Source organism: Babylonia areolata, chromosome 20 (genome assembly GCF_041734735.1).
Source record: "Babylonia areolata isolate BAREFJ2019XMU chromosome 20, ASM4173473v1, whole genome shotgun sequence".
Taxonomy (NCBI): Eukaryota; Metazoa; Mollusca; class Gastropoda; order Neogastropoda; family Buccinidae; genus Babylonia; species Babylonia areolata.
This window is the reverse complement of record NC_134895.1, coordinates 55,750,412-55,765,134: the sequence shown is the minus strand read 5'-3', so window position 1 is coordinate 55,765,134 and position 14,723 is coordinate 55,750,412. Positions and strand designations below refer to the sequence as shown.

General features: G+C 41.2%; 1 protein-coding gene across 7 annotated transcripts in view; it reads left to right on the top strand.

Annotated features, from left to right (window-relative positions):
* LOC143294747 (5'-AMP-activated protein kinase catalytic subunit alpha-2-like) overlaps window positions 1-14,723 on the top strand; it is a 67,903-nt gene that overhangs the window by 22,005 nt on the left and 31,175 nt on the right. For all 7 annotated transcript variants that reach the window (XM_076606210.1, XM_076606207.1, XM_076606205.1 and 4 more), the window contains exons 7-11: window positions 738-786; window positions 1,254-1,359; window positions 4,284-4,389; window positions 8,120-8,228; window positions 9,358-9,413. In XM_076606210.1, coding sequence (XP_076462325.1) covers window positions 738-786; window positions 1,254-1,359; window positions 4,284-4,389; window positions 8,120-8,228; window positions 9,358-9,413 — 426 coding nt within the window. The remainder of the gene's footprint in view (window positions 1-737; window positions 787-1,253; window positions 1,360-4,283; window positions 4,390-8,119; window positions 8,229-9,357; window positions 9,414-14,723) is intronic.

The following is a 14,723-nucleotide window of genomic DNA, read 5'->3' as shown; positions in this document are numbered from 1 at the left end:
TACATGCTAGCTGCCATTGAAGACCACACATAAGAGATCTTTCTCTTCAGTTTAACTCTCACATTCATCATAAGTGTTAGCTGACTATGAGTTGAGTATGTGCTGTTGTTGTGTGGTTGCCATGAGTCTACATGTCAGAGAAAACCCTACCTTGCTGTGCTCAGTAGTCCCTGTTTGGTTGGTATGTGTCCAAAGGCTTTTTTTTTGGGGTGGGGTGCGGGGGGTGGGGGGGGGGATGTTGTTGTTTTATAGATCATCAGGAAGCACACACAGGCTTTATTATTTTATTGAGTCCGCATGCCAGTGAAAACCCTACCTTGCTGTGCTCAGTAGTCCCTGTTAGGTTGGTATGTGTCCAAAGGCTTGTTTTTGTTGTTGTTGTTTTATAATTCATCAGGAAGCACACACAAGCCTTGAAGGCATTGTTTCTTGTTTTATTTTATTTCTGTTATTTGTTTTGACGAGTAACCTTGATTCTCTACTTGGTGTTGCTGGTGCATAGTACAGTTCCATTGCCACTGCTTTTTTTTAGTGTTTGTCTTTAATTTGGTCATCACTTTAGCTTACAGCTTAGAAGTTTCAGGTTCTTTTTATATTGTGATATGTGTGTGTGTGTGTGTGTGTGTGTTTCCATTTTAATCAGGTCTTGTTCTTGTTACTTGCACCACACCATATGAATTAATCCCCCTTCACTCCATTGTCTTGTTAACTTACGTGATCTCTGATGTCTGTTTCAGCTTCCATTTGATGATGAGCATGTGCCAACGCTGTTCAGGAAAATCAAATGTGAGTGGATCAGGGTTACATGTTTGTGTGAAGAAGGGTAGGGGTGTGTGTGTGTGTGTGTGCGTGTGTGTGAGAGTTTATTTCAAAATATTATTTTCTTGGAATTTATTGGTGGTTGATGATATTACACTTTGTGATGAACAGAAAAGTCTTATCAGTCCGTGGGGGAAAATGTTAATGAATACTGTTTGTAAATTTATTATGACACAGAAGTGACTCGTAGTAACAGAGTCAGTTTTTCCCTGAATGTAAAATAGCTGTTTTGGAAAGGTGCTCAGAATGTAATTTTGTTTAGATTCATATTTCAGTTAAGTTAAAGCGATAAGGTGTCTCTTTTTTCTTACAGTGATAACGTGTCACTGTTTTCTTAAAGCTGTAATATGTCTCATGAAGGTGTAATATATCTCTGTTTTGTTGATGAAAGCGATGCTATGTAAATGAAAGCATTGCTGTGTTACTGTTTTCAGCTGGCATCTTTGCTATCCCCGACTACCTGAACAAAGAGGTGGTCAGTTTGTTGTGCCACATGCTGCAGGTGGACCCCCTCAAACGAGCCACCATCAAGGACATCAGGTCCGTCTTTCTCCCTTTTCTTTTTCTTAGTTGAAGGAAAATCAGACATTTTAATCCTCAGGAATGACTGAGTCCATCCTTGTTTTGTTGTGTGTCGTGTTGAGTCCATCCTTGTTTTGTTGTCTGTTGTGTTGAGTCCATCCTTGTTTTGTTGTGTCTGTAGTGTTGAGTCCATCCTTATTTTGTTGTGTCTGTAGTGTTGAGTCCATCCTTGTTTTGTTGTGTCTGTAGTGTTGAGTCCATCCTTGTTTTGTTGTGTCTGTAGTGTTGAGTCCATCCTTGTTTTGTTGTCTGTCGTGTTGAGCCCATCCTTGTTTTGTTGTGTCTGTAGTGTTGAGCCCATCCTTGTTTTGTTGTCTGTCGTGTTGAGCCCATCCTTGTTTTGTTGTGTCTGTAGTGTTGAGCCCATCCTTGTTTTGTTGTGTCTGTAGTGTTGAGCCCATCCTTGTTTTGTTGTCTGTCGTGTTGAGTCAAATCCTTGTTTTGTTGTGTCTGTCGTGTTGAGTCCATCCTTGTTTTTTTGTGTCTGTCGTGTTGAGTCCATCCTTGTTTTGTTGTCTATCGTGTTGAGTCCATCCTTGTTTTGTTGTGTCTGTAAAGGGCTTTGAGGAGAGGTGTAAAGGGCTTTGAAGGTAAAGGGCTTTGAGGAGAGGTGTAAAGGGCTTTGAGGAGAGGTATAAAGGGCCTTGAAGGTAAAGGGCTTTGAGGAGAGGTGTAAAGGGCTTTGAGGAGAGGTATAAAGGGCTTTGAAGGTAAAGGGCTTTGAGGAGAGGTGTAAAGGGCATTGAGGAGAGGTATAAAGGGCCTTGAAGGTAAAGGGCTTTGAGGAGAGGTGTAAAGGGCTTTGAGGAGAGGTATAAAGGGCTTTGAAGGTAAAGGGCTTTGAGGAGAGGTGTAAAGGGCATTGAGGAGAGGTATAAAGGGCCTTGAAGGTAAAGGGCTTTGAGGAGAGGTGTAAAGGGCTTTGAGGAGAGGTGTAAAGGGCTTTGAAGGAAAAGGGCTTTGAGGAGAGGTATAAAGGGCTTTGAAGGAAAAGGGCTTTGAGGAGAGGTATAAAGGGCTTTGAGGAGAGGTATAAAGGGCTTTGAAGGAAAAGGGCTTTGAGGAGAGGTGTAAAGGGCATTGAGGAGAGGTATAAAGGGCCTTGAAGGTAAAGGGCTTTGAGGAGAGGTGTAAAGGGCTTTGAGGAGAGGTGTAAAGGGCATTGAGGAGAGGTATAAAGGGCCTTGAAGGTAAAGGGCTTTGAGGAGAGGTGTAAAGGGCTTTGAGGAGAGGTGTAAAGGGCTTTGAAGGAAAAGGGCTTTGAGGAGAGGTATAAAGGGCTTTGAGGAGAGGCGCTGTGTAAGTATCCCTATTTATCACTTCAAGGTGAATTAGACACAGTATGCATTCATTCATTTCAGCACACACATATGCACCCTCATACTATGGGTGTGGAGAGTGGTTGATGGGTCAGACTTGGGAAGGGGAGGTGGGGGGTTTGTCAGGTCTGTGTTTGTCAGCATGTCCATCTCCTCTTTTCTCACTCTTGTTGTATTCAAAGAAAAGAGTAAACGCTGTCACTTTGCTCCCTTATAAAGGTAATGACATGTAACGTCTAGCTTTAATAACTGCTTGTCCATTTGCATGCAAGTAGGTAATGGATGTCAAGGAATATAGCCAGAGGCTGAGAAAGTTTGTAGACTTGTTGCCTGTGTCTTTGAATTTCCTGTGAGCTGGTATGTAAGAAACCCCTGAAAATGGAGTATGGCTGCCTACATGGTGGGGTAAAAACAGTCATACATGTGAAAGTCCACAGGTGTACATAAGAGTGAATGTGGGAGTTGCAGTCCATGAACAAAGAAGAAGAAGAGTACTGTATGTAAGAGACATGAAGCAGCACTTACTTGAGGAGGATGTGTGCCATTTTTCAAATCTGTTTTTATTTTTATAGTAAAACTTTCTCTTACTAGAATTGTTTGTTGACATTATTTCAACACTTCTTTGGCTTATTGAATTTAGTTACATACTTGTTATTTGACACTTCTTTGGCTTATTGAATTTAGTTACATACTTGTTATTTAACACTTCTTTGGCTTATAGAATTTAGCTTCATACTTGTTATTTAACACTTCTTTGGCTTATTGAATTTAGTTACATACTTGTTATTTAACACTTCTTTGGCTTATTGAATTTAGTTACATACTTGTTATTTAACACTTCTTTGGCTTATAGAATTTAGCTTCATACTTGTTATTTAACACTTCTTTGGCTTATTGAATTTAGCTTCATACTTGTTATTTAACACTTCTTTGGCTTATTGAATTTAGCTTCATACTTGTTATTTAACACTTCTTTGGCTTATTGAATTTAGCTTCATACTTGTTATTTGACACTTCTTTGGCTTATTGAATTTAGCTTCATACTTGTTATTTAACACTTCTTTGGCTTATTGAATTTAGCTTCATACTTGTTATTTGACACTTCTTTGGCTTATAGAATTTAGTTACATACTTGTTATTTAACACTTCTTTGGCTTATAGAATTTAGTTACATACTTGTTTTTTAACACTTCTTTGGCTTATAGAATTTAGTTACATACTTGTTACACCCCATGCTGATTTTATTATCCAGGTCCAACACTTTTCAGTGGTGTTCTGTATTTTCAGTGAAGGGGAAGGAAAAAAGAAATTGGAGGGAAAAAAAATCACATCTGAGATAAAACTCCAAATATTGGAGGTCCATGTTAATGAATGTGATATTTTCACACCGCTAAAACTCTACCTTTGGCTCATAAAGAAAACGTCCTATTCATTGTTTGATTTCTGAATGTTGTTAGGTTCTTAGCCTAGCAGAAATTGAGAATAGCTGGAAACACGTCCTGAAATAATGTTTTCCAAAGAGAAAAATGTGTTGAAATGTGAATATCCATTTTTTGATGACAGAGAACATGACTGGTTCAAGAAAGATCTTCCTGAATACCTCTTTCCCTCCCCCCACGATCAGGACGCATCCATCGTGGATCTGGAGGTGGTCCGGGAGATCTGTGAGGTCAGAACTTAATCTTGCAGCATTCACAAGCTCTCTGCAGGGAACTCATTGCAGCATTCACAAGCTCTCTGCAGGGAACTCATGACGGCATTCACAAGCTCTCTGCAGGGAACTCATTGCAGCATTCACAAGCTCTCTGCAGGGAACTCATGACAGCATTCACAAGCTCTCTGCAGGGAACTCATGACGGCATTCACAAGCTCTCTGCAGGGAACTCATGACGGCATTCACAAGCTCTCTGCAGGGAACTCATTGCAGCATTCACAAGTACTCTGCAGGGAACTCACTGCAGCATTCACAAGTACTCTGCAGGGAACTCATTGCAGGATTCACAACCTCTCTGCAGGGAACTCATTGCAGCATTCACAAGTACTCTGCAGGGAACTCATTGCAGCATTCACAAGTACTATGCAGGGAACTCATTGCAGCATTCACAAGTACTCTGCAGGGAACTCATTGCAGGATTCACAAGCTCTCTGCAGGGAACTCATTGCAGCATTCACAAGTACTATGCAGGGAACTCATTGCAGCATTCACAAGTACTCTGCAGGGAACTCATTGCAGGATTCACAAGCTCTCTGCAGGGAACTCATTGCAGCATTCACAAGCTCTCTGCAGGGAACTCATTGCAGCATTCACAAGTACTCTGCAGGGAACTCATGACAGCATTCACAAGCTCTCTGCAGGGAACTCATGACAGCATTCACAAGCTCTCTGCAGGGAACTCACTGCAGCATTCACAAGTACTCTGCAGGGAACTCATTGCAGCATTCACAAGCTCTCTGCAGGGAACTCATTGCAGCATTCACAAGTACTCTGCAGGGAACTTATTGCAGCATTCACAAGCTCTCTGCAGGGAACTCATTGCAGCATTCACAAGTACTCTGCAGGGAACTCATTGCAGTATTCACAAGCTCTCTGCAGGGAACTCATTGCAGCATTCACAAGTACTCTGCAGGGAACTCATTGCAGCATTCACAAGTACTCTGCAGGGAACTCATTGCAGCATTCACAAGTACTCTGTAGGGAACTCATTGCAGCATTCACAAGCATTCACAAGTACTCTGCAGGGAACTCATTGCAGCATTCACAAGTACTCTGCAGGGAACTGAATGCAGCATTCACAAGTACTCTGCAGGGAACTGAATGCAGCATTCACAAGTACTCTGCAGGGAACTCATTGCAGCATTCACAAGTACTCTGCAGGGAACTCATTGCAGCATTCACAAGTACTATGCACGGAACTCATTGCAGCATTCACAAGCTGTCTGCAGGGAACTCATTGCAGCATTCACAAGTACTCTGCAGGGAACTCATTGCAGCATTCACAAGCTGTCTGCAGGGAACTCATTGCAGCATTCACAAGTACTCTGTAGGGAACTTATTGCAGCATTCACAAGTACTCTGCAGGGAACTCATTGCAGCATTCACAAGCTGTCTGCAGGGAACTCATTGCAGTATTCACAAGCTCTCTGCAGGGAACTCATTGCAGCAAGTACTCTGCAGGGAACTCATTGCAGCATTCACAAGTACTCTGCAGGGAACTCATTGCAGCATTCACAAGTACTCTGTAGGGAACTCATTGCAGCATTCACAAGCATTCACAAGTACTCTGCAGGGAACTCATTGCAGCATTCACAAGTACTCTGCAGGGAACTGAATGCAGCATTCACAAGTACTCTGCAGGGAACTCATTGCAGCATTCACAAGCTGTCTGCAGGGAACTCATTGCAGCATTCACAAGTACTCTGTAGGGAACTCATTGCAGCATTCACAAGCATTCACAAGTACTCTGCAGGGAACTCATTGCAGCATTCACAAGTACTCTGCAGGGAACTGAATGCAGCATTCACAAGTACTCTGCAGGGAACTCATTGCAGCATTCACAAGTACTCTGCAGGGAACTCATTGCAGCATTCACAAGTACTCTGCAGGGAACTCATTGCAGCATTCACAAGTACTCTGCAGGGAACTCATTGCAGCATTCACAAGTACTCTGCAGGGAACTGAATGCAGCATTCACAAGTACTCTGCAGGGAACTCATTGCAGCATTCACAAGCTGTCTGCAGGGAACTCATTGCAGTATTCACAAGTACTCTGCAGGGAACTCATTGCAGCATTCACAAGTACTCTGCAGGGAACTCATTGCAGTATTCACAAGTACTCTGCAGGGAACTCATTGCAGCATTCACAAGCTCAAATTCATTTACACCTTGGTCTTTTGTCAAGGACTTTGACTTTCAAAGTGGGAGGCAAGATTGCACTGGCTCTTGGTAATGCAGTCTTGAGGGCGAGTTGGTCTTTGGGTACCATCTCAACTTCGACTGTCAGAAAGCCCTCTTGGTCAAGAGAGTGGGGATGAAACTTCTGCAAGACACTGTTCACTATTTTCAGATTCTTGCCTTGATCGTCAGGACAGCAGTTGTCTCCAGTGCTGTTCTGATGGTCATCATCGGACACATCAACTATCATACACACTCAGGTGTCGTTGATTTCATGAGAGGGTTATTCATAATCATGTTGCATGTGATGTTCAGCGAACCTAAGATTTTACGTGTGTATATATATATGTGTGTTTTATAGGTCAGATTTTCTTTTTTCTGTGGCTGTCCAGACTGACACTGTCACCTCAGTTTGGTGGATACTTACCATGATCACCACAGGCATGAAAAAGAAGAGAGGGAGACATCTAGTTTTTACAGATCTGTTGGCAGTTCTGCCTTTTAGCCAGTTGACATCTCTCCTTGCAAACAGGAGGATGAAAAGCTTTTATGTTTTTGATGCCACAAATAATGACCTGATCAGACCAGATATGATGAAAAACATACGGCACGGTGCTGAGCAGTTCCAGCCCGTGAAGTTGAAGGGATGCCAAAATGCAGGAACGGTTAGAAAACGCATTGTTTTCCATAAAGCTTTTTATCTTAAGAACTCCTGCATGCTTCAAACAAGAGGATATCTTGAATAGATTAATGTCACCCTTCGAAACATGATTGTTTTGAGATAACTTAAAACGTCATAAAAACGACCGACAGATTATTATGTTATTTGCTGTAAATTCATAATTATATATCATACAATTATCCATATTTTAGTTTTGTTTGTAATCACAGCTTTTATTCCCCCCATGAATTATGGGCATGTGGCCTCATTTATTTAATCAGTTTTTCATTGTCAATTGACATCTCAACAGTGAATTATTCAGATAAGTCTTCAGCCCCCCATCCCTTCTTTTATTTTTTGTTAATTTTTAATAACTAAACATACATTCTCTTCTCTCCAATCTTAATGCTGCCATTTGTCTTGTGAACTCTCAAATATAGGATTCTTGAGATTCATTTTTGACTTATCCCAGAAGTTCTCTTCTTGGGTTTTGGCAGTGTTCGGGGTGTTTCATTGAGCATAGTTTTGGAGAAGGTTACCAGGATTTGGGGATGGGTTGGCTGGGAGAATAGAACAGACAATGAGAGGTCTGACATGGGAATGGCTCAGCTGGGGATTATTGGGAACATGCACAATATGTCTGGCATGGATGCATGACAGCCAGATTTGAATAGATGGTATTGTTGAAATTCAGGATTATGATTCAGTTTATGTATCCTGTGATTCTGTGGGTTTTTTTTTTTTTTTTAGCTGTGAGTTGGTTCCTTCATACCTGGTTTCAGTCCTGATATGACCTGGTGCTGTCAGCATTTTGGTCTAACTGTGACAGCCTGTGATGGTTTTCAGAAATTCAATGTTGACGAGCAAGAAGTTCACCGTGCTATACTGAGCGGTGACACGCACGATCAGCTGAACATTGCGTACCACCTCATCATTGACAACAAGCGCCATGAAGGTCAGCTCTGGCTGTGTGTGTTAGAGTATGTATTCACGTACGCAACGCCATGAAAGTCATCCCTTGTGAGTGTGTGTGATAGAGAATGTATTCACATGCGCAGTGCCATGGTCAGCTCTGGCTGTGTGTGTGTGTGTTGTGTGAGTGTGTGTGTTAGAGTATGTATTCACATGCACAACGCCATGAAAGTCAGCTCTTGTGAGTGTGTGTGGTGTGTGAGTGTGTGTGTTAGAGTATGTATTCACATGCACAACGCCATGAAAGTCAGCTCTTGTGAGTGTGTGTGGTGTGTGAGTGTGTGTGTTAGAGTATGTATTCACATGCGCAACGCCATGAAAGTCAGCTCTTGTGAGTGTGTGTGGTGTGTGAGTGTGTGTGTTAGAGTATGTATTCACATGCGCAACGCCATGAAAGTCAGCTCTTGTGAGTGTGTGTGGTGTGTGAGTGTGTGTGTTACGAGTATGTATTCACATGCGCAACGCCATGAAAGTCAGCTCTTGTGAGTGTGTGTGGTGTGTGAGTGTGTGTGATAGAGTATGTATTCACATGCGTAACTCCATGAAGGTCAGCTCTGGCTGTGTGTGTGTGGTGTGTGAGTGTGTGTGATAGAGTATGTATTCACATGCGTAACTCCATGAAGGTCAGCTCTGGCTCTGTGTGTGTGGTGTGTGAGTGTGTGTGTTAAGTATGTGTTCATATATGCAGCACCATTAAGGTCAGCTCTGGCAGTGTTTGTGAGTGTGTGTGTTAGAGTATGTATTCACATGGTCAATGCCATTAAGGTCAGCTCTGGCTCTGTGTGTATGGTGTGAGTGTGTTTGTTAGAGTATGTATTCACATGCGCAACATGCGCAAAAAGCAAATACTGGGTGCACCTTCATGAACGCATGCATGATTTACACACATGTGCAGACACACTCAATCACACACACTCAATCACACACACACACACACACACACACACACACACACATTCTCACACACAAACAATACACGTGCAAAACACACCAACATGATTCTAATAGCATCATTGTAATGCAGTAAGGAACTGTTAACAATCATCCACACTCTCACTCACACTTTTTTTTTCCTTTTTTTTTCTTTTTTTTTTTTTTTGTCTGTTCTCCAGATTCAGAATTTCGTGATTTCTACGTAGCTTCTAGTCCACCACCTGACAGTTTTTTGGTAAGTGACATTGCACATCCTGTCTTCAGGCCTTTGGGCACAGCAGTGCAAAACATTCACAGAGCTCCTACAAGTAAACTCTAATATATTATGACTATAGTTGGTTACTTCTGGTACACTCTGTCATAACACACATTCAAAAAAGCATTAAATAAGAAAGTTTCAAATCATTTGTATTAAATAAAAAAAAATTCAGACATTAAATGAAGAAGTTGCAAATCCTACAAGCAGCAACTGTGCACAACTTGGAACTGACTGAACCAGTAAACAACGGAGAGAAAGTGGCATGGCCTTGACATTAAAACATGTGCATGCATGCACATTGGAACAGGTATAAAGACAATGTCAAAATCTATTGAACTGAATGAGAAAGTTGATGTATAAAAACAGACATGGAGAAGCTTTGGAACACGTCCAAACGAACCAACATTTTACTTGACAAACAGAGATTGATTTAATATACAAGTGCTTCTTGCTTGCGTGACAAATGGAGCTTGATTAATATTCAAGTGTATCGTGTTTGCGTGACAAATGGAGATCGATTTACCGGTAATATACAAGTGTACAAGATCATACACGTGAAAGCCCACTTGTGTACATACGAGTGAACATGGGAGTTGCAGCCCACAAAGGCAGAAATAGTAGTTTCAGGGTTGGATGTAAGGAAAGATGTTAAGACATGTTGCTGGTGTATTACTACTTTGGTTTGTTGTGGATCAGTGTGAGGAAAGTTGTGAATGTTGCATTGTCCACTGTGAAACCCTGTGGCGACTTTCTGATATTTTTTGTTTTTTGTGGATCAGTGTGAGGAAAGTTGTGAATGTTGCATTGTTCACCGTGAAACCCTGTGACGACTTTCTGATATTTTTTGTTTGTTGTGGATCAGTGTGAGGAAAGTTGTGAATGTTGCATTGTTCACCGTGAAACCCTGTGACGACTTTCTGATATTTTTTGTTTGTTGTGGATCAGTGTGAGGAAAGTTGTGAATGTTGCATTGTCCACCGTGAAACCCTGTGACGACTTTCTGATATTTTTTGTTTGTTGTGGATCAGTGTGAGGAAAGTTGTGAATGTTGCATTGTCCACCGTGAAACCCTGTGACGACTTTCTGATATTTTTTGTTTGTTTTGGATCAGTGTGAGGAAAGTTGTGAATGTTGCATTGTTCACCTTGAAACCCTGTGACGACTTTCTGATATTTTTTGTTTGTTGTGGATCAGTGTGAGGAAAGTTGTGAATGTTGCATTGTCCACCGTGAAACCCTGTGACGACTTTCTGATATTTTTTGTTTGTTGTGGATCAGTGTTAGGAAAGTTGTAAATGTTGCATTGTTCACCTTGAAACCCTGTGACGACTTTCTGATATTTTTTGTTTGTTGTGGATCAGTGTGAGGAAAGTTGTGAATGTTGCATTGTTCACCGTGAAACCCTGTGACGACTTTCTCTCTGATATTTTTTGTTTGTTGTGGATCAGTGTGAGGAAAGTTGTGAATGTTGCATTGTCCACCGTGAAACCCTGTGACGACTTTCTGATATTTTTTGTTTGTTGTGGATCAGTGTGAGGAAAGTTGTGAATGTTGCATTGTCCACCGTGAAACCCTGTGACGACTTTCTCTCTGATATTTTTTGTTTGTTGTGGATCAGTGTGAGGAAAGTTGTGAATGTTGCATTGTCCACCGTGAAACCCTGTGACGACTTTCTGATATTTTTTGTTTGTTGTGGATCAGTGTGAGGAAAGTTGTGAATGTTGCATTGTCCACCGTGAAACCCTGTGACGACTTTCTGATATTTTTTGTTTGTTGTGGATCAGTGTGAGGAAAGTTGTGAATGTTGCATTGTCCACCGTGAAACCCTGTGACGACTTTCTCTCTGATATTTTTTGTTTGTTGTGGATCAGTGTGAGGAAAGTTGTGAATGTTGCATTGTTCACCGTGAAACCCTGTGACGACTTTCTGATATTTTTTGTTTGTTGTGGATCAGTGTGAGGAAAGTTGTGAATGTTGCATTGTCCACCGTGAAACCCTGTGATGACTTTCTGATATTTTTTGTTTGTTGTGGATCAGTGTGAGGAAAGTCGTGAATGTTGCATTGTTCACCGTGAAACCCTGTGACGACTTTCTGATATTTTTTGTTTGTTGTGGATCAGTGTGAGGAAAGTTGTGAATGTTGCATTGTCCACCGTGAAACCCTGTGACGACTTTCTGATATTTTTTGTTTGTTGTGGATCAGTGTGAGGAAAGTTGTGAATGTTGCATTGTCCACTGTGAAACCCTGTGACGACTTTCTGATATTTTTTGTTTTGGATCAGTGTGAGGAAAGTTGTGAATGTTGCATTGTTCACCTTGAAACCCTGTGACGACTTTCTGATATTTTTTGTTTGTTGTGGATCAGTGTGAGGAAAGTTGTGAATGTTGCATTGTCCACCGTGAAACCCTGTGATGACTTTCTGATATTTTTTGTTTGTTGTGGATCAGTGTGAGGAAAGTTGTGAATGTTGCATTGTTCACCTTGAAACCCTGTGACGACTTTCTGATATTTTTTGTTTGTTGTGGATCAGTGTTAGGAAAGTTGTGAATGTTGCATTGTCCACCTTGAAACCCTGTGACGACTTTCTGATATTTTTTGTTTGTTGTGGATCAGTGTTAGGTAAGTTGTGAATGTTGCATTGTTCACCTTGAAACCCTGTGACGACTTTCTGATATTTTTTGTTTGTTGTGGATCAGTGTGAGGAAAGTTGTGAATGTTGCATTGTTCACCTTGAAACCCTGTGACGACTTTCTGATATTTTTTGTTTGTTGTGGATCAGTGTGAGGAAAGTTGTGAATGTTGCATTGTCCACCGTGAAACCCTGTGATGACTTTCTGATATTTTTTGTTTGTTGTGGATCAGTGTGAGGAAAGTTGTGAATGTTGCATTGTTCACCTTGAAACCCTGTGACGACTTTCTGATATTTTTTGTTTGTTGTGGATCAGTGTTAGGAAAGTTGTGAATGTTGCATTGTCCACCTTGAAACCCTGTGACGACTTTCTGATATTTTTTGTTTGTTGTGGATCAGTGTTAGGAAAGTTGTGAATGTTGCATTGTTCACCTTGAAACCCTGTGACGACTTTCTGATATTTTTTGTTTGTTGTGGATCAGTGTGAGGAAAGTTGTGAATGTTGCATTGTTCACCTTGAAACCCTGTGACGACTTTCTGATATTTTTTGTTTGTTGTGGATCAGTGTTAGGAAAGTTGTGAATGTTGCATTGTTCACTGTGAAACCCTGTGACGACTTTCTGATATTTTTTGTTTGTTGTGGATCAGTGTTAGGAAAGTTGTAAAATGTTGCATTGTTCACCTTGAAACCCTGTGACGACTTTCTGATATTTTTTGTTTGTTGTGGATCAGTGTGAGGAAAGTTGTGAATGTTGCATTGTCCACTGTGAAACCCTGTGACGACTTTCTGATATTTTTTGTTTGTTTTGGATCAGTGTGAGGAAAGTTGTGAATGTTGCATTGTTCACCCTGAAACCCTGTGACGACTTTCTGATATTTTTTGTTTGTTGTGGATCAGTGTGAGGAAAGTTGTGAATGTTGCATTGTCCGACATGAAACCCTGTGGCGACTTTCTCTCTGATATTTTTTGTTTGTTGTGGATCAGTGTGAGGAAAGTTGTGAATGTTGCATTGTCCACCTTGAAACCCTGTGGCGACTTTCTGATATTTTTTGTTTGTTGTGGATCAGTGTGAGGAAAGTTGTGAATGGTGCATTGTCCACCTTGAAACCCTGTGACGACTTTCTGATATTTTTTGTTTGTTGTGGATCAGTGTGAGGAAAGTTGTGAATGTTGCATTGTCCGACATGAAACCCTGTGGCGACTTTCTCTCTGATATTTTTTGTTTGTTGTGGATCAGTGTGAGGAAAGTTGTGAATGTTGCATTGTCCACTGTGAAACCCTGTGACGACTTTCTGATATTTTTTGTTTGTTGTGGATCAGTGTGAGGAAAGTTGTGAATGTTGCATTGTCCGACATGAAACCCTGTGGCGACTTTCTCTCTGATATTTTTTGTTTGTTGTGGATCAGTGTGAGGAAAGTTGTGAATGTTGCATTGTCCACCGTGAAACCCTGTGACGACTTTCTGATATTTTTTGTTTGTTGTGGATCAGTGTGAGGAAAGTTGTGAATGTTGCATTGTCCACCTTGAAACCCTGTGACGACTTTCTGATATTTTTTGTTTGTTGTGGATCAGTGTGAGGAAAGTTGTGAATGTTGCATTGTCCACCTTGAAACCCTGTGACGACTTTCTGATATTTTTTGTTTGTTGTGGATCAGTGTGAGGAAAGTTGTGAATGTTGCATTGTCCACCGTGAAACCCTGTGACGACTTTCTGATATTTTTTGTTTGTTGTGGATCAGTGTGAGGAAAGTTGTGAATGTTGCATTGTCCACCGTGAAACCCTGTGACGACTTTCTCTCTGATATTTTTTGTTTGTTGTGGATCAGTGTGAGGAAAGTTGTGAATGTTGCATTGTCCACCGTGAAACCCTGTGACGACTTTCTCTCTGATATTTTTTGTTTGTTGTGGATCAGTGTGAGGAAAGTTGTGAATGTTGCATTGTCCACCGTGAAACCCTGTGACGACTTTCTCTCTGATATTTTTTGTTTGTTGTGGATCAGTGTGAGGAAAGTTGTGAATGTTGCATTGTCCACCGTGAAACCCTGTGACGACTTTCTCTCTGATATTTTTTGTTTGTTGTGGATCAGTGTGAGGAAAGTTGTGAATGTTGCATTGTCCACCGTGAAACCCTGTGACGACTTTCTGATATTTTTTGTTTGTTGTGGATCAGTGTGAGGAAAGTTGTGAATGTTGCATTGTCCACCGTGAAACCCTGTGACGACTTTCTCTCTGATATTTTTTGTTTGTTGTGGATCAGTGTGAGGAAAGTTGTGAATGCTGCATTGTCCACCGTGAAACCCTGTGATGACTTTCTCTCTGATATTTTTTGTTTGTTGTGGATCAGTGTGAGGAAAGTTGTGAATGTTGCATTGTCCACTGTGAAACCCTGTGACGACTTTCTGATATTTTTTGTTTGTTGTGGATCAGTGTGAGGAAAGTTGTGAATGCTGCATTGTCCACCGTGAAACCCTGTGATGACTTTCTCTCTGATATTTTTTGTTTGTTGTGGATCAGTGTGAGGAAAGTTGTGAATGTTGCATTGTCCACTGTGAAACCCTGTGACGACTTTCTGATATTTTTTGTTTGTTGTGGATCAGTGTGAGGAAAGTTGTGAATGTTGCATTGTCCACCGTGAAACCCTGTGATGACTTTCTGA